The following is a 26,248-nucleotide window of genomic DNA, read 5'->3' on the forward strand; positions in this document are numbered from 1 at the left end:
GGTGAAGTATTTATTCAATTTATTTGTAGAACAAAGACTAGGTAGATTATAGAAAATGAAGACGATGGTAACACTTTATTTTATTGACCAATTCTCACTATTATCTAGTTGCTTATTAGCATGTCTATTATTAAAATATAGGTTGTTTATTAGTACTTATAAAGCACCTATTCTGCATGACCATATTCTACATTCCTAATCCGTCGCAGCAGTCATTGCACAGTATATATATTTTATATATTTTATATTAATATATACAGCATAAGCACAGACGATTTGCTCTTGGAATGAGAAAAGTTTCCGTTTACATTGTTAATACGTCAATGAGTTTTTTTTTTCTTTAGCAAAAGTCTATATTTGATCTCTCATTGATTTCAAGACTGTCTAGAGAATCGCTATGTCATGGATTTAATCTTTCATATTTTCTTTGTGGGTTTGTTCACGACACGCTCCTGAACGCACTGACAATTAACAACGAGAGCGCGCATCTGATCTCTGTGCGCGTAGCAGTGAGTCCACAGCGGCACCGGTCCTGCGCACGAGCAGTGAGTCCTTTCACAGCGGCGCAGCAGTGAACGTCTCCGATCCTTTCAGAAGCAGCGCGGCAGAAGCTCACGCGCGGACACGGACGAGCCAGATGGCGGGAGCGCAGCCGGGAGTTCACGCGCTCCAGCTCAAGCCCGTTTCAGTGCCCGAGAGCCTGAGGACCGGCGACAAATTCATAAAATGGGACGATGTAAGTAACACGCATGTCTTATTTTGTTGGAAAACATTAAAAACATAGATAGCCCGAAAACGAAGCTTCTGTCGTCATTTATTCTCCCTCATGTCAGACCCGTTTGTTTAACTGACTTCTGTTAAACCAAAATGAGCAGATTGCTGGGAACCCTATTTATTCCAGCGTTTGCCTAAAGTAACTTAAACTTAAAGAGATCGTAGAAATCACTATTTTGGATCGAGTAAATAAAGATAAAGTTTGCATTTTTGGGTGATTATCATTTTTAATGCAAATATATTGTGTAGTATGGCTTTTTTATATTTTAGAAAACATGTATTTCAAACAAATGTATTCATCTTCATCTTGATCCGTTATATTGCACAATAGGGGCATGTTGTCAGGTCATATTTGCATAGCTGATTCCATTTCTTTACTAGATTGTTACTGATGTTTGTTTGGCATTATGTTTAGGCAAATTAACTATATTAATAACCATAATAATCATAACAGCTGAAAGATCCTGGAAATCTGATGATTATCTTCAATGTAATATTTCCTTGAATTCTATTTTTCCTGTCAGAAGTCACTTCTCTCCAGTCAAGAATTACCAGGTTTATCTGTACATCTCTAGCAATGCTGTGCTACAGGAGTGTTCTTCATTATCCACTGTGCCCAGCCCATGAACTGCAGAAATGAATGAACGAATGTATGAATGGTTTTATAAACCACCTGCATGTACTGAACCAGCAGACGGATTGTTTATGATCATCATTGCTGATGGTAATTCCTCATCTTTGGTGATGCTGGAACTCTAATCTTAGACTGTCACAAACTGCCCCAGCTAAATCTTTGTCAAGAGAAGCGGTATGACATGATTGTTGGCTACTTGATTATTCATCCAATAATCATCTAGTTAGTGAGGTCAACAATGATCTTAATTATACTAAGCTTCCCTCAAATCCTTCAAATAACTGAGTAATTGACTAGTCATTCAATCGATCAAACTAGCCAATTTTGAAAATCTGTGAGATTTTACTTCTTGTTGTCAAAGAGAAGCCAAAATAAAATGTATTTTTAGCAGTTCACACATTATTACCTTCTTAAGTAGAGTTGCTTTTTTATATTCCTAATTTTTAAGTCAGCTTGGATTAAAGGATCTGCTGAATTAATAAATAAATGCTGCCTGGTCTCAGGGCAAAAACGTACCTGGGGGCACTTTTTCGCATAATGTGAAATTCGTACCAAAATGTACATATCACTGCAGTTTCCAAAATAAATGAACACTAGAGGCAGTACACCTTTTATTCCTTTCACACAAATTTACAGAGTTTCAATTAATAACTCATAACTTTTACTTGAAAAATATTTTGTTATGACTTCAAAACAATTTTAATGTGCCAGGAGATTTGAAAATTGATGCTTTTGAAAGTTAGCATCACACATATACAGCTTCATATATATTGGTTTTCTTAAATGGTAGGTTTGTTTAGTAGCTCACGGAGTATGGGGATGTACTTAAGAGGTGAGGAACTCAGGTTCGAATCCTATGTAATCAAGCGTGGATTAACGCACAGGCTTGCCAAGGCTGCCGCATAAGGACCTCAGATTGGCCAGATTATTTATTTTATTTTTTTATTTTATTTACTTCAGCATGAACAAATAAGAGCCTCATTGGTCCATAAGAAATTGTTGTAGAGCGTTTGACAAAATTAATGTCTTGTATTGTAGAATGCATGCTCAGCACTGCTAAGAGTACACAGAATCTTTAAATCAAAACCTGAAAGTAAAACAAGCATTCAAAAGCTATTTTAAAACCCCACATTTTGAGAGCGGTTCTCTGATGCACGCAAATTAAGCTACATAACATATCTAGGTTGTCATTAGTATTTAGGTTGTAATAGTTGTGTAGTTGTCATGCTTGAAAAATTTGGTCTCTTTTTGCATTTTGAATATTGAGAGAGTAGCCTATTTGATTATGGCTGCACTTATTGTTTGCACTTAATACAACTAAGAAGGTACTTTGCTGTTTATTTTTGGTTATTTATACTGTTTTTATTTCTATGTTAAGTTTGTGAAAAGGAGTTCAGTTAGAAGGTCAAATGTTATAGAAGTTCAATGTGTCTGGTCTGTGTTTCCCTGGGTGTCCACTAGTGGTCTCACTTCCCCATTGAGTCAACCCACTGCAGGCACTACATTTCCCACAAGTCTTTGTCCCATTCATCACTGTTAATTGCACTCAGCTGTCCCCACTTTCATAATTTTCACCTGTCCATGTAAACCGGTTTGTTTCTGTCTGTTTCATGGAGACCTTGTTTCATGTCACCCTGCTTTCTCGTGGTCTCCAGTGTTTTTCATGGTTCTTGTTTTTGGACTGCTTTTGTTGTTATTGACCTCTTGCCTGTTTTTGATTTGATTTTTGGATTTCCCATTAAACGCTGCAACTTGATCCCTCGTTTTGTGTGTGCATTCGTAACACAATGTTCATGAAGAGGTCTGAAGAGACTGACATGAAATCATACAGTTTTGTACATGTAGTTGTATTTTGCTGCATATGATAATTTCCATTCAGAGTGTAAAACTGAAATTGCATCTATTAACATAGGGTTAGTTTAAAATGCACCTGCAGACTATTTTACAGTCATTAGTGTTGGGCAATATGGTCATTTTTCAAATCATCATATCGTCAGCACGTGAGATCGATGATACACGATATTATCGAGCATAGGTGGAGCTAGAGAGAGACTCTTTGTTCTTGTCATAGCATAACTATTTGTTATTTTAAACCGCACCGGTGCGAGAGAGAGAGAGCCTATGGAATCACCAGTAATTGAAAAAATATACTTCCAAACATACTGATAAACTAACGTTAAATGTAAAAATATTGTATTTTAAACAGCTAGTTCATATATAGTCAGACGAAAGTGTCATATCGCGCGTCCTGTGACAAATCTGCTGCATCTGCGCACAGAAGTTATCAGTCTAAATGTTCTGCAAAATCAGTCAACAGTGAAAATCAATAGTCGATTTCATTTAAAGTCCAGCAGTTTAACACTAATATTGGGCATAAACGAACACTATAAATAAAAAGTATTTGAAACAGCTAAGTTCATATATTATGAGTAAAGTTGAATTGAACTGCTACATCAGTCATACAGCGCTCCAGACTGCACGCCTCATGACGAGACCGACGCACCGCCACAGAAACAAGAATGAGATGCGTTCTAACATAACTGTGGCATTAAACTCAGTTAGTGAGGGCTCATTTAAAATATTGCACATATACAGGCCGTACAGATTACTTGTTAAAGTGCAATGAAATACCTTATATCTGCAGGCGATGTACATCTGTTTGTGGATGGAGACTTTGTAACGGCCAAAAGTCTGTATTTTGCATGCATCACATTATAGTGCAGTTTGCCTGAAAATAATAACAAGGCGACAGAGCGAACTTATCCACAGTGGTTCTCATGTAGTCCTTCTATGTCACCACATAGTGTGCATTATAAGTTAAGTGATCAGTCTTTAAAGAGAAGGACTACATGAGAACCACTTTGGATGATAAGATTGCTCTGTCGCTTTGTTATTATTTTGTCTTTACTTTATTTGTAAAGCCAAGAAAGAGTTAATCTCCATGAATGAGAAGAGCGTGTAAATAAGTTACTACTAGAGCACATGATTATTTACAAGAGGACATATGTCTTCATTGATCTATTCACTTTATTCTACCAGATTTATGCATTTAAATTGCAGTGTCTTATATATGCATATAAGGAAGTTCAAATGGCATGGTTGCATCAACAAATGTGTTTGTATATAAGTTTTGTAATTGTTAACACTGTCAGGTAGGTTTAGGGTATGGTTAGGTATAGGGCATATTTCCAACATGATAGAGCATTAACTTTTAGCAACAGTCTCAGGATATTTGAGTTCTGAACCGCCACAATACGTAACTGAAGCAACGTAATAAAACACAGCACTACATACTTATGTCAACATAATAAAAATGTGCCAGGATTCACATATTGAACTCATGTTTTAGCGCTACTCAGTGGAAAATTATTTTCAGAAAAGTACACAGAGGAACGCATTTTTATGAGACCAGGTTGAATAAATGTTATGTTTGAGAGTGACAATTACATTTAAAATTGAGTGTGAATCTCCTTAATTACATTTTATGTAAGTACAGAATTGAAGCTAATATTAGCGACATATTATTGTCCCCTATTCTTCATATCATAGATTTCGAGTATCTTTTTTTATCTGATCTTAGTTTTATAAACAAAAAGAAATGAAATATCCAAAATGCTTAAAAACAGCTTTCGGAGCTGATAAATTATGCAGTCTTGAAGAAGCTGATCGCTTTCTCCGATCTCCTCCAGTGACAGCCTAACATGTTTCCTAACATGTGCATGAGGAGCAGGGATTCATGTGATGCTCCAGTTTTTTCCAGTTTGTGGTGGTTTTGGGTGTGATTCCAGGCTAATTTCCTGAGTTTCCTCAGTTTCCATGTTTTTGTCCTGTGCATTCCTTCCTCTTTTGTCCCTTTCGTTCTTTTAACTTTTCTCATCCTGTTTTACTTTTAGCTTTTAAAATCTTTGTGTTGTCACTGGTAAAAATGAAAAGTAAAGCGCTTTGCTGGAAGAGGCTTTTGAAACTCAGAGTTTTTCAGAATCATTTGACTGCAGCCTTTCATTTACTGTTGTGCACATTTTTATTCATTACCACCTACTGGGAACAAGCCAAAGAAATCAGTAGGCCTATTAATCATTCAGTATACCTCATCTTACTTGCCATACCAGTCTGTCAGAAAAACAACTGCTTCTAGAGAAATGGTGATCACCGAAATTTTACATTGCATCTAAGTAGGGCTGTTCAGTATGCATGACTTAAAAAACATGTCAAGACATTTAGCATTGGGGATATATTGGCCAGGACTTCTCTGTTATTGATATGTGGGAGTCAATCAGACTGCTCAGACTAGTTCGGCCTGGTGGCGTCTAGTTGTTGACAATCACAAATTCACTCACGTTTTAATATCCAGTTGCTCTGATGTGCATCACATGTCTCATCCTATCAGAATCAGCATGGACTCTGTGTTTTTGAATATTAGTTTAGCTGTTTTGGGTCTTTCATTTTTAAATGAGTCCTCTTCTTAATCTGACTTTGCTGCAGCCTGGAATTGAACTACTGGTTTTGTCTGGTCAGAGAAGAACTGACCCCGACCTGAGCCTGGTTTCTCCCAAGGTTTTTTTCTTAAAGCTTAATTTCTGGTAATATTGTTGACTTGACTGCACAGACACTGTGGGAAGAGAACTGAACTGAACTCAACGATGACTCACTTTCAACAAAATCTGACTGTTTTCTATTGTCCTTTTGCATCATCAGCATGTTTTTCCTGTTTGACACTGTAGCGCTGCTTTGACATAATCAGTATAGTATAAAGTGTTAAAGAAATAAATATGAAAAAAAAAGTTTATCATGTTTTTTAAAGTGAACCTGATGCATTTATTTTATATGAGTATTCTGATATTTTCCTTAAAGATTAAAATAAACCATAAAGAAAATAATCAAATAAGGCCTCTCATGTTTTCAGTTGTAAAGTATTTAATTCACAAAAATTGACAAAAAAAAGATGTAGAAATAATCTTTATTGAATTTCCATTAAAATAAACTTTTTTTATTTACAATATACAATGTAATCTGTCCATTATGGACATTTTAAATTGCCTGTGTGTGTGACTGTTGTGCTTGAAATACTAAGGAAAACATCACCGGCTTACTTGTTACATGTAAAAGACATTATGGTTGTTTTTAAACTGCCTTGTCTTCTCCATGCCTTGAGCAAAAGATGTCTGACTGCATGCATGTTGCCTTGCCATCATGCAGAAAATGGCTCTTGAGCTTTGCTTATTCAATGTATTTGCAGTAACAAAAAGCCATCAGAATACCCAAAGCTCATTTCTCCAGCCAAGAGATTGATTTTCCTAATTTGTGGCACTCACTCAGAAGCCTCTACCTCAGGTCTGATGGTGTATTTGCTGTCTGCCTTTAAATCATTGTGACTAACTGAAGGATCTGTAACTGCAGAAACCCAATGGAAAGAAGATCTCCTCAGTATCTCAACTGTTTCTCCCAGACAATAATGAGATTAAATGGGGAGCAAATAGAAACTTTCTCTAGAAATGGGTCTTCATCTTTGTTTCAGTGAAGGACACAAAGTGACTTAAAATCTGCTCTATAACCTACAACACGAGCAGCATGTCAGTACCAGCATTCTTGGCTAGTGTTTGTCATTCGGTGGTAGAACCTGCATCAAAAGGCCTCGCAGCAATAAATCATTTAGAAACAGGAACCAGTGAGACAAGCTGTTGACTATATATGATTAGACACACTCATAAAACCTCTGGTGTGTGATCTGGGTGATGTTTATCTCTTCTCAGTGTGTACTGCTCACAGATGTGATGTTTTGGACTCCATAATAAAAGCACTGATGTGGTTGAATCTCTGGCTGTGTAATCTGCCCCTGCTGAAGTTTAGGTGCTCAAATCGCCACAGAACAAAGGCGTGTGGATCTTTTTATAGAGCTCCAGTAATATCTGCAGCTGCTATGTAAAGTTGTCCTCAGGGTTATACGACACACAGACTGCTCATTTCTTTCGGTGCTTGACGACTTACACCAGACCCTCAGTTTGACTCACGATGAGGTTTGTTTTGCAGGAACTACAGTTATCTCCTCACTCTACTGGTTCACATCTTTCCTTTTCTTTAATTTCCCTATTTACATGGACATAAACATGCCACACTTCAGTCATATTAAGGGTGCTCTGATCAGGATTTTTGGAGCGACAAAATTTCATTTTTGAGAATGAGGGCAATTACCCTTTTAGGTGAGTTTTTTTTGGGGGGGGGGGTGCTGGGGGAGGGTGGGTCATTTAAGGGGCGCAGGTGTTTTTTAGACATTTTTTAAAAATATATAATTATCTCCCCTAAATGTTTGATCATGCAGTGCATTTTTGTTTTTACAATGCAGAAATTGTTTTACAATAGCTTACACACAGCACAAGCCTGATTTGGTGAGCTGTAGGTGAGGTAGGGTTATGTGTGTTGTTTGAGTGTGCATGAGCGCACATGTGCTGAATAGTTCAGACACTGGCAAAACAAAAAGGAAGATACAAGTGACAATACAACACTGCCAAGATTGTGCAAGTGACAATTCCTGTGTCAGCTGAGCATATCGACCATAGTGCAGACGTGATGTGCTGATTTGAAGCCATTTGTGTATTTTAAGAGGGAAAGAGAGAGAGAGCACACAGGGATTTCCTCACACTGTTTGTGATTTTACATCTCGCATAAAGTCTGCAAATTACTTTGCAAGTTATTTAATAAAGAAATGAATTGTAACTCACCTTCAGCATTATAATTATTTTGCCCGTACTGTACAGAGATCTAGATGGTGAGGCTGCAAGTCCTGCCAAAGCTTTCATAGGAGGCACTCTGTGAGCTTGAGATCGGTTTATGAGATCCACCTTTATAGAGACCACCAATCAAACTTCCCAAAGCCATTATCAGCCAATAGCAATTAGTAGCCAAGCACCCCTAAGTCACACAATGCATTAGATTAGTATTCATTATTTTGACTGTCATAAAACTAACCCTTGTGCTGGGATGACACTGATATGATTGTGTTTGTTGTTCTCTTATGTTTTGTAGGACTGCACCACAGTTACACCCGTGACGCTGCGTGTTGACCCGCGGGGCTACTTCCTGTACTGGACCGATCAGAATAAGGTAATTAGTCTTATTTTTCGAAATGGAAGGAAATGTCTCTCTTTTCCAAATGCTCAGTGAATGTTCTGTAGCAAACTCTGTCCTGCATTATACACGACGGCAAAACTACTGCTGATCAGTAATCAGTAAGTTTCTTACACACTTGTTTGCTTTTAATTAATGCATGTCAGTTTATCCTCTCAAGTCAATTGCCTTTTTAGTGTTTTGCAGTGCCTTGTAAAAATATGATAGCAGCTGATTTCTGATCGTTAAGATGCAATTAGACATGCTTGAAAATAGTCTAGGAAGGATAACTGGAGGGTTGCTGTCTTCTGACAAATGTAACAAGAAGAACGAGATTACTTGTCTTTCAGAACAGAAGATTGTGGAATTGACTGACTACTTGCGATTTTCTTCCACTGCACAAAAGCACAAAGTATGACTGCAATGCCATGTTTTGGTTTGAGGAAGGGCTGATTTTCTTAGAATTTTCAAGTCTTTTAGCTATAAAATGTAATTACTACTAACAATTGTGATTATGAATTACAAAAATGATTCTGTAAATATGCAGTATTATATAGATATATCACTAACATAAAATCTAAGTAAACACTAGTTGCTAAAAGTCAGATTCAGTCTGCAAATTTTCAGCTGTTGAAGTTTACAGAAAATTGTTTTGTGTACGATGAGCACAGACTCATATTTAGCTTAAGACACTGATTTCATCTAGTTGGACAATATCAGACATAATTTATCGAGTCGATTTTAAGTCGTCACCTTTATTTATTAACAATATAGATTGCATTAAATAGGAAAATAGTGTGTCAATAAAGCAAAAAGGCAGTTCATCATATATTCAGTGATGAAACATCATCCAGCTCAGTTCAGTTTAAATAGTATCTGTGTCAGTGATATCACTGGAAATGAAGTGACCCCAACTAAGCAAGCCAGAGGAACCGAAACTCCATCGGTGACGGGATGGAGAAAAAACCTCGGGAGAAACCAGGCTCAGCTGGGGGCCAGTTCTCCTCTGACCAGACGAAACCAGTAGTTCAATTCCAGGCTGCAGCAAAGTCAGAAGAATCAACTTAACTATTGCAACCTAAAAATTCTTAACGGATTTGGATATTAAAAGCATATTAGTATGTTATGTGTAAGCCAGGTTAAAGAGATGGGTCTTTAATCTAGATTTAAACTGCAAGAGTGTGTCTGCCTCCCGAACAATGTTAGGTAGGTTATTCCAGAGTTTAGGTGCCAAATAGGAAAAGGATCTGCCGCCCGCAGTTGATATTGATATTCTAGGTCAGTGGTTTTCAACCTGTGGTACGTGGGACAACGCGGGCCTGTGGGCTGCCAATTATTTTCTGTTCATTTCAAGTCTATTCTAGGGCTGTGTGATTAAAAGAAATCGTCATAAAATCACGATTTGAGCGTGCACGATTTCTAAATCGCTTTATAGCATGAAGAATGCATTGAGCCTAGCGCGAGAACAGAACAGAAAGGGCATATGCCTAACTCCATGTTCACACACAGTCTGTGATTCGCCTTTTTTCTGAGCCCATGTTAAAGGATCAGAGCGTTCAGACTGCACGTAGTAAAAGGCTAGAAATAAAAACATGCGAAAATAATTCATATCTAACACATGAGCATAGAGAGAATTGTGATTGCACAGGACGCAGTTTAAGTGAGAGGAGACATGTTTTAAGTGCACACACTCTTCCGTGCAAAGCAGCGTGTATCTTAGCAAGCACATCTGGTTTTATGACAGAGCAAAGGAAATCTGCGTGCGAACAGAGAGATTTGCACTCATGCATTATTTTTATGTGCTTTCGCGTTATATTTATGCACTCTCGCTACTTACCGCATACACATACACATCTGGGTGTCTGCCTCCCGAACAATGTTAGGTAGGTTATTCCATAACAATTATTCAAATACTGAGGTGCTAAACCATTCAGGGCTTTAGAAGTAATAAGCAATATTTTAAAATCTATACGATGTTTGATAGGGAGCCAGTGCAGCGTGGACAGGACCGGGCTAATATGATCATACTTCCTGGTTCTAGTAAGAACTCTTGCTGCTGCATTTTGGACTAGCTGTAGTTTGTTTACTAAGCGTGCAGAACAACCACCCAATAAAGCATTACAATAATCTAACCTTGAGCTCATAAATGCATGGATTAACATTTCTGCATTTGACATTGAGAGCATAGGCCGTAATTTAGATATATTTTTGAGATGGAAAAATGCAGTTTTACAAATGCTAGAAACGTGGCTTTCTAAGGAAAGATTGCGATCAAATAACACATCTAGGTTCCTAACTGATGACGAAGAATTGACAGAGCAACCATCAAGTCTTAGACAGTGTTCTAGGTTATTACAAGCAGAGCTTTTAGGTCCTATAATATAAACTTCAGAATTTAGCAGTAAGAAATTACTTCTCATCCAGTTTTTATATAATTATGCATTTCATTAATTTTTCAAATTGGATTTTAGACACATTTCATATTTTTTAATGTGACTTTCTCCCGTTGTCTGTACAGTGTGTGATCCTTGGTCATGTGTCATGCCCTCTTTTTGTCTGTGGCCTTTTACAAAGTCAGTAAGTTGTTTGATGTTCAGATTTGAGCTGCCGTGTAGTTCAAGGTTCTCAATTCCAGTCTCTCTTTGTTAACACACCATTCAGATTATCAGCTCATTAGAAGTGAGCTCCGTGCATGAACTGTGTTCCCATTGACACGGTCCCTACACAGTGTTCATTGCTCCCTACTCCCTGACCAGGGGACATCTGTTGAAGTTTACTTCACTTCGGAACATTCATTCACGGATTTGTGCTGTGCAACGTCTTCACATACAGACAAGTGTCACATCATATACCTCTGTGAATAAATACAATTTAAATTAACATCTAGCACACTTCAGTGCACTTTGAATGGAACTTATACATTCACTACAAACTGGAATCATGGCAGAATATCTTATGATGTCCACTTTGCAGGGCACTTACATTCAAATAGAACAAACATCTGAAGTGATAAGAGTAGGGTGACCATATGCGCTGTTCATACGGGACACGTACCAGCCAGGAATTTAATATTGCCTAAATTATCCAGGTTTTGGCTATTTGCACTGTGCAGGTTGATCGTTGTGTAACATTTATGAGAGTTATAAAGAGCAGAGCAGACGGCTCCTTATGCTTTCAAATCGCTTTCACATGTTTGTTCGTTCGTTTGACTTGAAGCATTGTGGTGCACTTTTTTTTTTTTTTTTAGATTTGTGCACAGCAGCGCTCCAAGTCAATCGAACGAACAAACACGTGCGCATATTTGCATCGCTTTAATTGTTCCCTCTAGATCTCACATTCTCACACGCGGCCCCACGATTGTTCGATTACGTAAAATACCTGCATGTTATTGGTGAAACTGCTCTGGATGTTTTAGGCATTATTAAAATCCTGGCTGGGATGGGATGGTCACCCTAGATAAGAGACGTACAAAATGTGCATAACTATATAATAGTCCAGCAGCACTGGGACTTTTCACTGTTTGCATCACTCTGCATATGTGTTTGTTCCAGACAGATATTTTTTAAATAATGTCTCTGATGAATATGTGCAGTAAAACCTGATACATGTATTAAGAAATGAATAAGTGTCTATTTGAATGTTGTCATGTTGTGGTTTTTAAAGATGTCCTCCTGCACATCATGCTAATAGGTGTTTTTCTGTCTGTTTCTTGGCAGTGCTGTGCTCCTCTTCCAATGAACAATCAAAAAATCAGAAATCCCCAGTAGATCAGATTACAAAAACTAACTGAGACAGATTTGAAAACTAAGACCAAGGAGGCTATTTGCTAATGGAGAGATGCTTTGTTGTTGCAGCTTTGGCACATGAATCAGCTTTCACTTTCATGTGATCTGCCTCATGTGCCTTTACATCTAGTTTGTCCATTGTATAATCATCGAACGTTGTCATTTTCCTGCTGTTGCTCTCAGTCGCTTCAGGGCTGGATTCAGGAAAACTTCTTAAGAACAAATTTCAACTTAACTGATCATATCTTCCTTTTTCTTTTCTTTTTCTCCACAATATTTGTATTTTATTTTCATCTTTTAAACACATTGAAACATAGCCTTTACAATCATATATATTTTTCCAAATATCTATACAACCATAAGATAGAAAGATTAGTCCACAAATATTAGTCATCCACTTCATCTATCCAAATCTTTAATATAATTAAAAGACTCCATGTGTTTACAAACACATAGTGTTTAGCCTTTAATATGTAAGTTATGTTTTCTAATGGAAGGTTTGACCAAATCTGTCTTATTCATTGAGTTTTATTTGGTCATTGTGTCTTTGTCCACAACAGAGCTACACATTTTTTGGCATAAAGAAAGCTGAGGTCTATAAATGCTTGTTCACTTCTACTATAATTTAGTTTCTCTGGGTAAGCCCAACAGAAAAGCTTAGGGTCCAGTAAAATATGTTTTGAAATTATCTTTTCAATTCTAAGTTTTGCCTCTCCCCAAAACAATTTAATCTTTCTGCAATGCCAAATACACTGAAAAGAAGTTCTCTAGCTTCCATACATTTTGTGCATATGTCTGGTATGTTTTTATTATATCTATTTAATTCCACCGCATTATCCATTTATACTGTATAAGTTTACGTCGTGTATTGATAGACATAGTGTGAACACTAGTACAAGCTTCTTTCCAACCCTAATATGAAATATCCAATTGGAAATCTTCCTTCCATGCATTCAATTTATACTGTGAATTCTCAGATGAGTAAATTGTCAGCAACTCATAAAATTCAAATATGATACCCTTTCTCAGATTATATTTTATCATATTTTTTTTCTTAAGATGAATGTGGATGAATTAAGAGCATTATCTTGATTTGTTTTAACGAAGCTTCTTAGCCGAAGATATTTGAGAAAAAAAATCCTATTAAGGCTGAATATAAGCCTCAACTCCTCAAAAGACATAATTATATAAGAGTCTGTCAAATAAAGATCTTGAATCATTTTAAATCCCTTCATATTGGACTATATTGAGATAAGAAATTTAAGTCTTAGGGATGATTCTTCTGCACAATCTGACTTTGCTGCAGTCTGGAATTGAACTACTGGTTTCATCTGGTCAGAGGAGAACTGACCCAAACTGAGCCTGGTTTCTCCCAAGGTTTTTTTCTCCATTCTGTCACCGATGGAGTTTCGGTTCCTTGCCGCTGTCGCCTCTGGCTTGCTTAGTTGGGGTCACTTCATCTACAGCGATATCATTGACTTGATTGCAAATAAATGCACATCATACCATATCTTTAAATATGTCTTACAATTGGGTTTTTAGTTTGTTTCTGTAGTTTTTTGCTGTGTCTGAATACATGTATGGCGGGAAGAGGTAGGCTTAGACTATGAGATTCTATTTCTGTTCAATGTGCAGACTAAAAAAAAAAAAAAAAAAACATGACAGACCTTAGCTGTGCAGCCTAGTAGTGCCACATTATGTTCGGACATTTTAAACCTCCTCTGTCAATGATAAATACAACAACACAAAAGGAGTCTTGCCCTCCTAAACGTGGTTTTGATTTTTGAGAGCAAATCTGAAGGTGTCGGTAATGGAATATTTTGAAATAAAGTAGTTTGGGTAGTATATTCATTTTTAAAATATGAATTCTCCCAATTATAGATACTGGTAGTGACATCCATCTATCAATTGACTCATTAATTTATAACGTTAAATATCTGTGCAATATCTGTACTCCCAAATATATAAACTGCTCAACAATATTACATTTAATTACCTCTGAAATTGGATTCCTGCTTTCATTTGAATTAAACAGTAATACACACTAAAAAATGTTGGGTTGAAAATAACCCAACCTGTAACCCAACTATGGGTTGGTATAGCACCTTCCCATCTGTGGGTTATTTCAACCCAACCCATTGGGTTAAAAGTTACCCAACAGTTGAGTTAATTATTTATATTAATTAACATCAGTGTTTTTATTAAAAATTACTTAATACAACCATATTATGAAACTACTTTGTTGTAAATTACAGATTTTATTTTAATATGCAAATAACAAATTTACAAATATATTTTAAAATATTTTATTTAAATTGACAAGAATGTGTAAAAATACAACTGACATTTTCAAGATGTACAAATGTGTCGATTCATATTCATATCAAACAAACAAATGTGCAAATACAGTTCACAGCTGTGGCCTAATGGTTAGAGAGTTGGACCTGTAACCTGAAGGTCGCAGGTTTGAGTTTCTGTGCTGGCAGGAGTTGTAGGTGGAGGGAGCGAATCGACAGTGCTCTCTTCCACCCTCAATACCCATGACTGAAGTGCCCTTGAGCTAGGCACTGAACCCCCAGTTGCTCTCCGGATGCTGGACCTATATCTGCCCACTGCTCCGGGTGTGTGTTCACTTCTCACTGCTGTGTGTGTGCACTTGGATGGGTTAAATGCAGAGCACCAATTCTGATAATGGGTTACCACACTTGGCAAATGTTAAGACTTTCAAATGAACATAACATAATAATAAAACAAAAATATTATCATAAAATCAATATACTAGCTGCTGGACCTACTGTTGATCAACAAAAAAAGTTTTTTACTGATTACTAAATACAATGTTTTTAAGGAGGAGACAGTGTGCAGAAGAAACTATTAAAGACTGTGTGTTACAAAAACTCTCAAATATGAGCAGAGGGCTTTGGGTAGTAGATGTCATTTACAAAGAAAAGTTAGAAACACAGATCGACTGCTTGTAGTATCGTCTCCTGTTCCATCGCCTCTCCGTTTAAAATAATAAAAACTTAGGAGGAGTTTTCCTTGTCACCAAGCACCAGGACATGTGGATTCTGGCTTGTCTCATGATTCCAGTACAGCACTAATTAGTGCCAACCTTAAAATAATAATAAAAAAAAAGTTCTGTTAACATGCTTTGTGATGATATTTCATTAATACACTCACTTTACAAATGATTGAATTTAAATGAGTTAAAAGCTATAGCGAATTTAAATAGGTTAAAGTGATAATTCACCCAAAAATGAATTTTTCTTTTTTTCTTTTTTTCAAAATATCGTCTTGGAAGGATTTGTATTGTACAACGTGTGTTTTATAAAAAACAAATAAAAGGTGACTTTTACTACACAGGGCACTGTAATTTTAAGTTTTGCTTCTACTTACAGGTTGAATGTCAATGAAGGACCGCTTCATTTCCGTGTATGATGTGCACAACATTTTTCCATTTGTGTGGTATGGTGCAGATGGCAGGAAGGGTTTTAAAGACAATTTCTGCACAAAGGCCTTTCAATGACTAAAGTACAGAGAAAGCACAAGTAAAAAAAAAAAAGTAAGCTTACGGTTTACATTTTTACAGTCTTTGTGGGGATCTAATATCATTTGCACTAAGAGACAGACTAAACCAGTTTTCACTCCCTCCAGAAAATTTGTGGCAATATTTGCGGATAATTTGAGTAAATCTGACCACCCTTTACCCTTTAACTGATTTGGACTTGTAGGGAGGAACAAAAGTACACTGTAAATGAAGGGAATCTTTGTTGTACGGAACACGGCAATACACTTATTTCACCTCATTGGTCTTTTTTCATAATTTTTGGAAGTCATAGGTCTAAGTAAAATGTAAAACTTATGTATCATTAATTTAAATAGGTTACTTACCTTGAAATGTTTCAATTAACAGGCAGAAATTCTATTGTTGCAATTTTTCCTTCACGAAAAAGTCCTAACCTTGTCTAAAACATAAGTATAAACACATTTAAAAAACATGTCTATCAATCTAGCTTCATAAGAGAAATTGCTGTAATTATAGGGTATTCTAATAGATGCTTAACAATATTCAATATGAATAAACCATAAAAACACTTTACTGTACAATTAATTAGTGCTGGTGTGCTAAGACGAATATGGCTTCTGTTTAACGTAAATTTGGGGCACTGGTATACATTTTAGCTGAAAGAGTGGATTGCCTCACGTTTGCGCGCTTTCCTTTCGTCTGGGTTTTATCTTTTATAACAGAAAATTGCAGGTTCATTCAAACGATTCTCGCGGAGTCTGTTGTCTGCCGCATGACTGATGTGTGAGCTCAGCTCCCCCAGCAGCTTAATTCACTGGTCCGATCCGATTAATGGTCCGTGCGGCTTTTTTCTAGCTTAATTCTAATGATTTTGTCAAACTTTAACATTTCACCAGACATTTTTATTAACTTTAAGTAATACTTGTATGAAAAGTTTTGCAGCTAATCTTTTCATGTATTAATGCTGATAAATGTCATTTGACCCTATCAAAGGCCTTTTTGGCATTTAATGATAAGAGTGCTGTATCTGCCATTTCTTTGGTAGTATGAGTAATGTTCAATACCCTTCTTACATTGTGGAAACCCCGCCTTTCCATAATAAATCCATTTTGATCTTTGTTAATATTTGGCAATAATTTTTGTTACAGTTTTGCTAAGAGTTTACATATTATCTCAAGGTCAGAATTATGCAAACTTATGGGTCTTACATTTTCCCATTTGTTAGAGGGTTTACCTGGTTTTGTCAGGGATCTAGGAAGGAGGACCCAATTTCAGTGTGAGATAACAAGGGTTTAGTGACAAAACAGACTGATACAAGAGGGTAGTGAAGTGAACAAATGATACCCAACAGGAAAACAGAAACAGCTAGGGAAGGCCACTGGGACAGCTTCAGACATCAGTTGGCAGAATACTTATGGCAACAGAGGGGGCGGCAAGACCAGGCTGATAGGAAAGACCACACAGGGCACCACAGAGCAGAGCTCAGACACTTGTTGACCGCTGACTCTGAAGCAGATCAAGTGCCAGGCAAGAAAAACCAGTGGCAGGACACACAAGAACAGGTCAGGAACTCCAACACAAGACTAGACAGGATAAAGCTCCACAGAAACACAAATTAACCCAAGACAATGAGAAAAATTAAACCAGAAACTAAGAGTAAAGTAACAATATATGTAAGAATTAACAATTTAACAAGTGTTAGTGTTCCTGTAGCTCAAGTGGTAGAGCATAGCGTTAACAAGCACAAGGTTGGGGGTTTGAATCCCAGGGAACACATGTTAGATGAAAATGTAATGTAATTCGCTTTGGGTAAAATTGTCTGCTAAATGCATAAATTGAGTTTAATTTTAAAATATAACCAGCTTAAGAGAATATCAAACAAAACCAAGAATCAGGACCAGAAAAACAAAAAATGACAAGTAAAAGCAAAAAAAAAAAAAAAAAAGATTGCCAAAACCAGGAGCTAGACAAGAACATGGTACCACAAAGGACTAAACAAAACAAGGGCGCCAGGCCAGGCCAGGCAGATACTCCACAAGAGACAGAGGAGTGTGAGAATGACCACAAACCAGCAAACACAAAAGGGTAAGGGGCACTATAAATAGGGAGGATAATACATGAGGGACAGGTGAGCACAATTAGACTAACCAGGCTAACAAGAGGGTGGGGTAGAAAGAAAATGAGGAGGGGCTAAAGGAGCACATGGCCAATGAAACAATTAACAAGACATAAGACACAAGACACAAAAAACAAAACACAAAACAGAGTGACAGTGCAAAACCCTAATCAGGTAAGATGATTAGAACACTATTCATAGAGGGTTAGGGTTAGGGTGAGAAAACTGCCGTTCTGAAATGCCTCCAGAAACATTTCCACAAGTGGAGTTAGCAGTTTATTTATTTTATTTTTTTATACAGATATATTGGGAGACCATCTGGTCCTGCCTTTTTTCCTGCCTTTATGTTATCGATAGCATTCCCTATTTCTTCTTTGTTTATGTCCATCTCCAGATCTTCTTTATGATTATCTGGAAGATGAGGTATAGGTTGTTCATCTAAAATCCTATTTAGATTTTGCAAATTAATCTCATTCTTTTTGGATTATATCATTCTTTATAGTAGCTTCTAAAGGCATCATTAATTTCAGTATGATCCACTACAACATTTCCATTGTTTATAACAGGTGTTTCTCAATTTATCTCCTTGTTCAAAGAATGATTGCTTTAGTCTCATAAGACTGGAAGTGGCTCTGAAAGCAGACAGCTTATCATATCCAGCCCTCAAAATCAGTAACTCGCTTTGCATTTGTAGATTATTTTTTTCATAAATTTTTCCTGAAGAATCCTTATTTTATTTTCCAGTTGTATTCTCTCCTCATGTACCTTTTTTTACTTTGAGCCTATGTAACTAATAATATGGACTTATTATTAGTTACACAGGCTCAAAGTCAAAAAAGGAAAGCTTTATATGCTTCCCACTTTGTACTTGCAAAGGGTTCTGAAGTATTAATAAATAATAAAAAAACTTCTATCTGTTTTTTCTATATTTTTACAAATTCTTCATCTTGTAACCATTTATGCTGAAAATGCCATGTAGCTGGATCTATTGTTAATTTTAACGTTGGACTGTAATTCTAAAAAAAAAAAATCAATTTGAGTTAAGTTACTTCAAAATAATATCAGTTCATTTTTATATAATGTTAGCTATAATTTATTCACTGCTTGAATAGCTGTGGAAAGGAAATGTTATAGAGCCTAATTATACATTTCTAATGTTTTTATTAAATTGTGATCACATTCAATACAAATTCAGTCCCATTAAACACATTTTATTAGCCTACATGACACCTGTGTCTGGCTGTTGCCTAAAAAGACGACTTTCTAATGTTTAATACATTTGGCTGCTTTTATCCTTACCCTGGAGTTGGTTCACCCTCCGCCTATGACCTCGCTTTAGTTTCATATGGATTACATAATCAGATAATATTTGTTTTCAATTTGAATTTGTTCATTTAAAAGTAGACAATTAAAGAAAGTGTAGAAAGTGCTTTTTTTTTTTTTTTGCAAAATAACAATGTTTTGTTGTTATTGTCAGTGTACACAAATAAAAGTTGGCCCTTTTTAGACATGATTGGTCCATAAAACAGTTTTTGAGTACAAAAAGTAAATTATTGAAGCAGTAATTTTTTTTTAATTAGTCGTGTTGATTTTTTGTTTCATGTGTCACAATAATTATCAATCTACAGGTTATTTAGTGATTTAACACATCGTAAAGTTTGCATTTTCAGATTTTTTTAGTATAAAATTAAATCGAGTTTAAATGTCAGGAGTTCCTGTCGTGACAAAAGTAACAATTACCCGCTAAAGTGACAAAAAGTATGTATTTTGTTCCAGTGCATGCTATATTGTGAATTTCTGTGTCTTTCTTACAAATGATTATCATATTATACCAAAAGAATATGTCTAGAGTGGGGCTCAGAAAGACACACAGAGGTCTGGTTTTATCCAGATGTTTTTGAGAGGGTGTTTCTGGACATAGAGGAACATCTCTCTCTGGGCAGCTGCTACTTCACATTTATATTTAGGTTTTAGCCATATGTTAGCCTTTACACCTCTACCTATGAATTTGCAGTGTTTCCATATGTTTTAATGCACATTTTCAATTTATGCATAAAAACAACTGGATGGAAACATAAATAGGCCTACTTTTACATTGTTTAGAGGTTTTTATTATTATTATGCTAATGTAATAAAATTGTTATATTGTTCATTCTGTTGAATTTTATTTTAATAAAAATACATTGAAATTGACAAAAAAAAAATACAGTCAGGTTTTGAGACATCTGATGAAATTAAATTTAAAATGAAAATATGAAGATGTAATTTTATATATTTTTTGCAAAAATAAAGGACAAAATATGCTTGCAGGTATATATTAACAAAGTCACAATCAGGTATACTTAATAAAAATAAGAGTAACAGAAATAAAATCTAGCTTATATTGTTGCGTTACTTTCGTCCCAACCGATGGGGTCGAAAGTAACAGTGCAACTTATGGTCAAAGTGACATTATACTGAAGTCTTTCTAAATTTCTACAAAATACCACCTGGTATTGATAGATCACACTTCTGAGTTACTGGCCACAGCAGAAATATATCTCTGTCTACAACATTATCTTTTAAAATGATGTTTTTATCGAAAATGGTACTCTCGCCCCCGCTCTCCCATACTTTATAAGTAACTGTAATTAAATTAATAAAAAATCAGCAGTAATCCCTTACTTAAATTTTTCAGTGGATAAGTAATTGAATTACAGCAATTCTCTACAAATATCCAACAGATTAAACTTGCTGATTAAACAAAGAATAACTCCTCTACACTTATTACACTGACTGATCCACTCCTGTAGATCTATCCATACAGGCATTCAGTGTACAATTGAAATCCCCTGCAATAACCTATAATCTTGCTAATGTTAAAAGAGTATAGAACAAATCTACAAAATACTTGGGATCATCTGTATTGGGGCCATAAAAGTGAACTAAATGTAAATTTTCTGATAATGGAGAACCTTGAATTATTAAATATCCCCCAAGCTTATCTTTGAGTACTTGTTTCACTTGAAATGGTACTGTACCATGAATGAGAGTCATAACTCCTTTAAGGCTGGGTATTGTTCAAAATCTTTCCATCCGGTGCCAATTTCGATACCGATTCCTAACGATACTTTTTTCGATACCATATGTTTTAAAATCCATTTCAACATCAACACAAATACATTAAACACAAAACTTTTATTTTTCACCTTAATTAAAGTAAATTCTGGGAACACTTCACACTCAGGATAACATTATTAATACAACTGGTTGTGCTTTTTGGATAGGGGTGCGCCATTCAGGGGTGGACTGGGACCAAAAAGTTGCCCTAGACAATTTGCCGCTTGGCAAGAAAAACACACAAAAAAAATGGCCTTTTGGCTTTTGGAACCAAAATTTGACTCCAAAGGGAAATAATTTTGTACAATAATAAGAATGCATTGTACTTTTAACCCTCACAGCCTCGTTTTCATTCCTGTCAAAAGTTAAATATAGCACCACCCTGTCTATTGTGATTATTACATTAATCTGCAGGCTGCAGGCAGTGCAAAAATTCCTTATTCATTTAATCTGTCAGATAACTCCAAAAAAAAATTCTTAAGAGAAAGAGTTAAGAGTGGAGTGACAGCGCTCTTTAGATCCTTTAGTAACAGGTTTCTGCTCCTCTTGTCTCTCAGCTGTGCTGGGATCAGGATTGTTTCTGGCAGTGACCACAGCTTCTGCTCCCAGAGGAGTTTTGTCACAAGTCTGTACTGCTCTGACATCCATCCACTGCTAATGCACTGCATCCCTTCCCACAATGCAGTGCACTTACACTGCTCATTAAACAAGCAAACCTTTAAACCTCCACAGAAGTGTTGTGTTTTGACGTAAGGCATCTGTTTTTTACCAGATGGATACTGCAGGCTGGTTCAAGTCCACCGAGCCTGTCAGGAAATCTTTCTCTGTGACGTTGTTTTAGTTTTAACCCCTTATTTACACTGAATGTGTCTGTGGCATGTTACTGCTCCGATGAGCCACTCTAGTCTAGAGCCCAACCGATATATAGTTAAGCTGATATATCGAGTCGGCAAATGTGCTACAGATATGTAAAAAAAATTATACAGATTAAATGCTTCTGAATGCTGTCATTACTTATTTTGTCCAACAGAGATAATGCTCCATTGTTTGCTTCTGATGACTCAGGTCAGTTTAGTATAGAGATGTGTGGATGAGCTCAAACTTCAGCCAAATCCGCTGGTTCAAATTATCCACCAAACACCCACCCCACCGATTTTGTCATCACATTACAATGATTCCAATTCTTAGTTTTGTATGATGATATTATGAATAGATGGTTAATTTTTAACAGCAAATTCAGTGACGTCAGAGACTAGAGTAGAAATTTTAGGTGTCTGTTAAGGAGGCTGCTTTAAGGCCCGGCCTGGGTATACTTCACATTCCGTGTTCTATTCTGTGTTGTGCCCAGCAGCATCGCAAGATATCGTCACGTTCTCACGAGACCAGTCGCGCCACAAGATCTTGTCACATACCTATTATATACTGTATCCTATATACAGTACCAGTAAAAAGTTTGGACACACGAATGGGAAGTGTGTTTTTTTGACTATTTTTGACTATACTGTACTATAATATATCTTACATATAAAGCATATCAGCTGTTACGTCTGTTTCTGTCTTTTTTCCTCCTTAATATCAGCATCGGCCCCCAAAAAACCCATATCTGTTGGGCCCTGCTCTAGTCAATGCTTGTGTTACACCAGCAGCGCTGCAGAACGTTTCAGAAGGTTCCTAGAAGGAGCTCTTCACGCTGCTTTACTAAAGGTGCAAAATGTGTTGCTCCATGCAATTAAAACAAAATATGAATAATGTAACTCTACTGAACCTCTCTCTCTCTTACACACACGCACTCGTGTGCTAGTATGTAAACAGCGCTGGCTGCTTTCACCACTTTGCTAAAGGTCTTTGTTGTGATAGTGATCTTGATTTGAAAGCTCACTGTTTTTTCCACATAGCAGTACAAATGTAGGGTACATGTAGAGAGCATGAAAGAGAGCAAAAGTTCGGAAAAATGCTTGATGGGCCTTTAAATATGTAGCGCAGAGGAAGCACAGCATGCTGTTCTTCTTCATTTATCAGAAAAAACTGCTAAAAAAAAAACAGGAATGCAGAAAAGGAAGGAAGCAACTGCAGCCAGAGTCCAAAAGTTTTTCAGTCACATCGTTCGTCTTTGGTCATTACTGCTTCTCCCTTACGTGTCACGTTGAGGAGAGCCAGCACATCTCAACTGTTGCTGAAATACAGTGATATTTTGTTTGCAGAGTGGAACAGGAATTGAAGTGGGTGATGCATTTCGAATGTCAATGTCTCCCAACCCCCCAGCTGTAAATGAGCCGCTCATTTGACTAAAGAATTTGCATGAGACTGCAGGGCTGTGACACGATCCTAAACTCTGTGGATCACAGCAGGACGGACTCTCACACAGCAACTCTTAGATAAAGAAGTTTACAAAGCCTGCATTTATGATGCTGCTTGAGTCCCATGAACCTGAGCATCTCTTGTGAGTGAAGCAGGTGCAGAAGTAGTGACTTTAGCTGTACAACAGCATGACACTGAAAAGTCTTCTTTTTACTCTGTCTAATCTTGTTCCTATCTAAGAGAATCAATTGAGATGTGGTGAGCATGTGTCTTAAACCATGACCTGGTTCTTCTAGCACCATTTCTCATACTCCTGCTGAGTCATCAATAGTTCAAACACTGTTTTTGCCCAGCGTTGCATTTTTATCTGATTAACCTGGCAGGCATTTTAGTCCCTTTGTCAGCATAATCACAGCTGGCAAGGTGTAAATCTTCAGACAATCTACTGAAATTGAAATGTGCTCTATGCCAAGTTGAAATGGCTTCCCTTCTTTTCATCAAGTGAGTGCAGCTGACTGGAAGGATAACTTCACAGTGCACATGTCAGTGCTTACTACGAGAGACACCGAGGATACGACGCCTTCACTGACACCCAACACTGCCAGTTCTTGAAAACTTGTCACACAAATCAGCTGTTCAGAAACGTAGCCTTCTTTCTTCCAAGTCAAGTCACTTTATACAGTATATAGTGCTTTATACAATACAGATTGTTTCAGAACAGCTTCACTGTGATAAACAGGAAAATAATGATTCCTTGATGGTTCAGAGAACAATTCTGCTGAAAAGCAGCTCTAAAAAACAGTGTCATTGTTCAGCTGAGGTTAGTGTAGGATTGATTTAGTTTAAATTCAATAACTGTGTAAAGATCATGAATTATGACAGTAGTACATAACAGCTTTAAAGCAGCCCTGCAGAAAACAGTGATGTCATCATCATCATCGGCTCTGTCCAGTTCTCATTCAATAGAATCTGTGCAGTCAATACAATAATATTGCTGAATATTAAAAATAAATATCCAAGAATATCCTCCTTTAGATTTGTTGTGATCTCGTTGATGTACCAGAGTGTCAAGCCATTTGTTAAAGTAACCGTCACACAGCACACTGGTGATCCAGGGAAGTGTTAATGTAATGGGTTCAGATCAGTAGAACTTAGTCTGAGCATTGCTAGACAGACTTTGAGTTGAGAGATTTTAAAAGCCAGCAGCTGTCAAACAGAAGACAGCAGTGCCCTGGAAGCATTTCTATGCAGAAGCCTGAACAACATAAGCTGTAAGAAAGAACGGCTGTAGGGCTTTTTCTTGCTGTTTTTGTTTTCTGTCCTGCACCGGCTGATATGCTCAAAGCATGCTTCAGGTTCACTGCACTATTGCTCAATGAATCCAGCTGTACTGTGAGAAGGTCATGGTAAGATCAGCTCACCAGCACTTGGCAGATCTCTGGTACTCTCCCTCCAAAAGAAAAGGTCTGTTCACAAAACAAGGTGCAGGGCAGGTCTTTGGATGAGGCCAGAAGAGATCGGTTCACCTGTGGCCTTTGATAGCTGAGCTAAACCAAAGTTTACTGTCCACAGCTGACAAACACGATGTGGCTCACGATGAACAATTACCCAGAACAGAACAAGTCAAGTCAAGTCTGCTTTATTTTCACATGTACAGTGCATACATACAGAGAATCAAAATTGTGTTACTCTCAGACCCATGGTGCATACAGATAACATTAACAGTAGAGCCAAAAAATCTAGATCAAATATAAAATATTATATACAACTATACAATAAGGGAATGATAAATAAAATAAATAAAAATAAAGTTAAATAAAGCAGCACAAGGCACACGGCAGATACAGTGCAAACCAGTGAAGTGAACAAACAGTGATGCCTGGGTCAGAAGAGGGATGGGGGGGGCAAGTTCGGGAGGGAGTTCAGCTTCCTGACAGCCTGGTGGATGAAGCTGTCCTTCAGTCTGCTGGTCCTGGCCTGGAGACTCCGCGGTCTCCTCCCTGATGACAGTAGACTGAAGAAGCTGTGTGGGATCACCTGTGATGCAGAGGGCTTTACAGGTGAGACAGGCTCTATAAATGTTCTGGAGGGAGGGGAGAGAGACACCAATGATCTTCTCAGCTGCTCTCACTATGCGTTGCACACAGTGATGCAGCTCGACCGGATGCTCTCGATAGAGTCTCTGTAGAAGGTGTACATGATGGGGGGGGGGGTCTCTGGCTCTCCTCAGTGTGCGGAGGAAGCAAACGGTCTATACGACAGTTCCTGGTGCTCCATTACCACATGTATTAGTGAAGTGGGGTGGCCATTCAAAGTGTAGTAGAGATCTGCTCTTATTAGTCCTGGTGGAACACACAGCAGATGACAAATCAAGGACATGGTTTTGACACATATGTGTTTATTTTCAAGAGAAAAACAATAACTTTTGTTAAACAGTGTTCTTTGCTGTACCGGGAAGAGAAAGCTTGTAAGATGAAGGTGTGCTCCTCTATTTCTCTCTGCCTTAGGCCTTACCTTATGCCAGATCCCAGATGGCCACATCCTCTCATAAAGCACATTGTGAATTCACACACTGTGTGCAGGTTAACAGTGTTTGTTTTTCATACTGCAAACTACTTTTAGTAATCGAGTTCTAATACACCAGCTGTTATAAACGCTGGTTTTGACTGTTCAAATAACTTGATGTCCAACAGATCCAAACATACATTTGCTAAAACTATTAAGGACAGGTTCTTTTGTTTTGTTTTTAGAGATAAACTAATTGAGGTTAGGTCTATGGCTGTGTGAGTCTGTGCAGAAGTGCTGTAAGCAAACCACTTTCAGCCATGTGTTTAATAAAGACCAAAAAAACTGCACTTCTAAAAGCACATGTAAAATAAATATATAATAGCTTTTGTCAGCACTTCGCTGCTATT

General features: G+C 37.1%; 1 protein-coding gene across 2 annotated transcripts in view; it reads left to right on the forward strand.

Moving 5' to 3' along the window:
• Window positions 1-516: 516 nt before the first annotated feature.
• The window catches only part of LOC113068500 (1-phosphatidylinositol 4,5-bisphosphate phosphodiesterase beta-1), an 81,253-nt gene continuing 55,521 nt past the window's right edge, over window positions 517-26,248 (forward strand). For both annotated transcript variants that reach the window (XM_026241230.1, XM_026241229.1), the window contains exons 1-2: window positions 517-736; window positions 8,429-8,506. In XM_026241230.1, coding sequence (XP_026097015.1) covers window positions 638-736; window positions 8,429-8,506 — 177 coding nt within the window. In that variant the 5' untranslated portion in view covers window positions 517-637. The remainder of the gene's footprint in view (window positions 737-8,428; window positions 8,507-26,248) is intronic.

Source organism: Carassius auratus, linkage group LG45M (genome assembly GCF_003368295.1).
Source record: "Carassius auratus strain Wakin linkage group LG45M, ASM336829v1, whole genome shotgun sequence".
NCBI classification, from domain to species: Eukaryota; Metazoa; Chordata; class Actinopteri; order Cypriniformes; family Cyprinidae; genus Carassius; species Carassius auratus.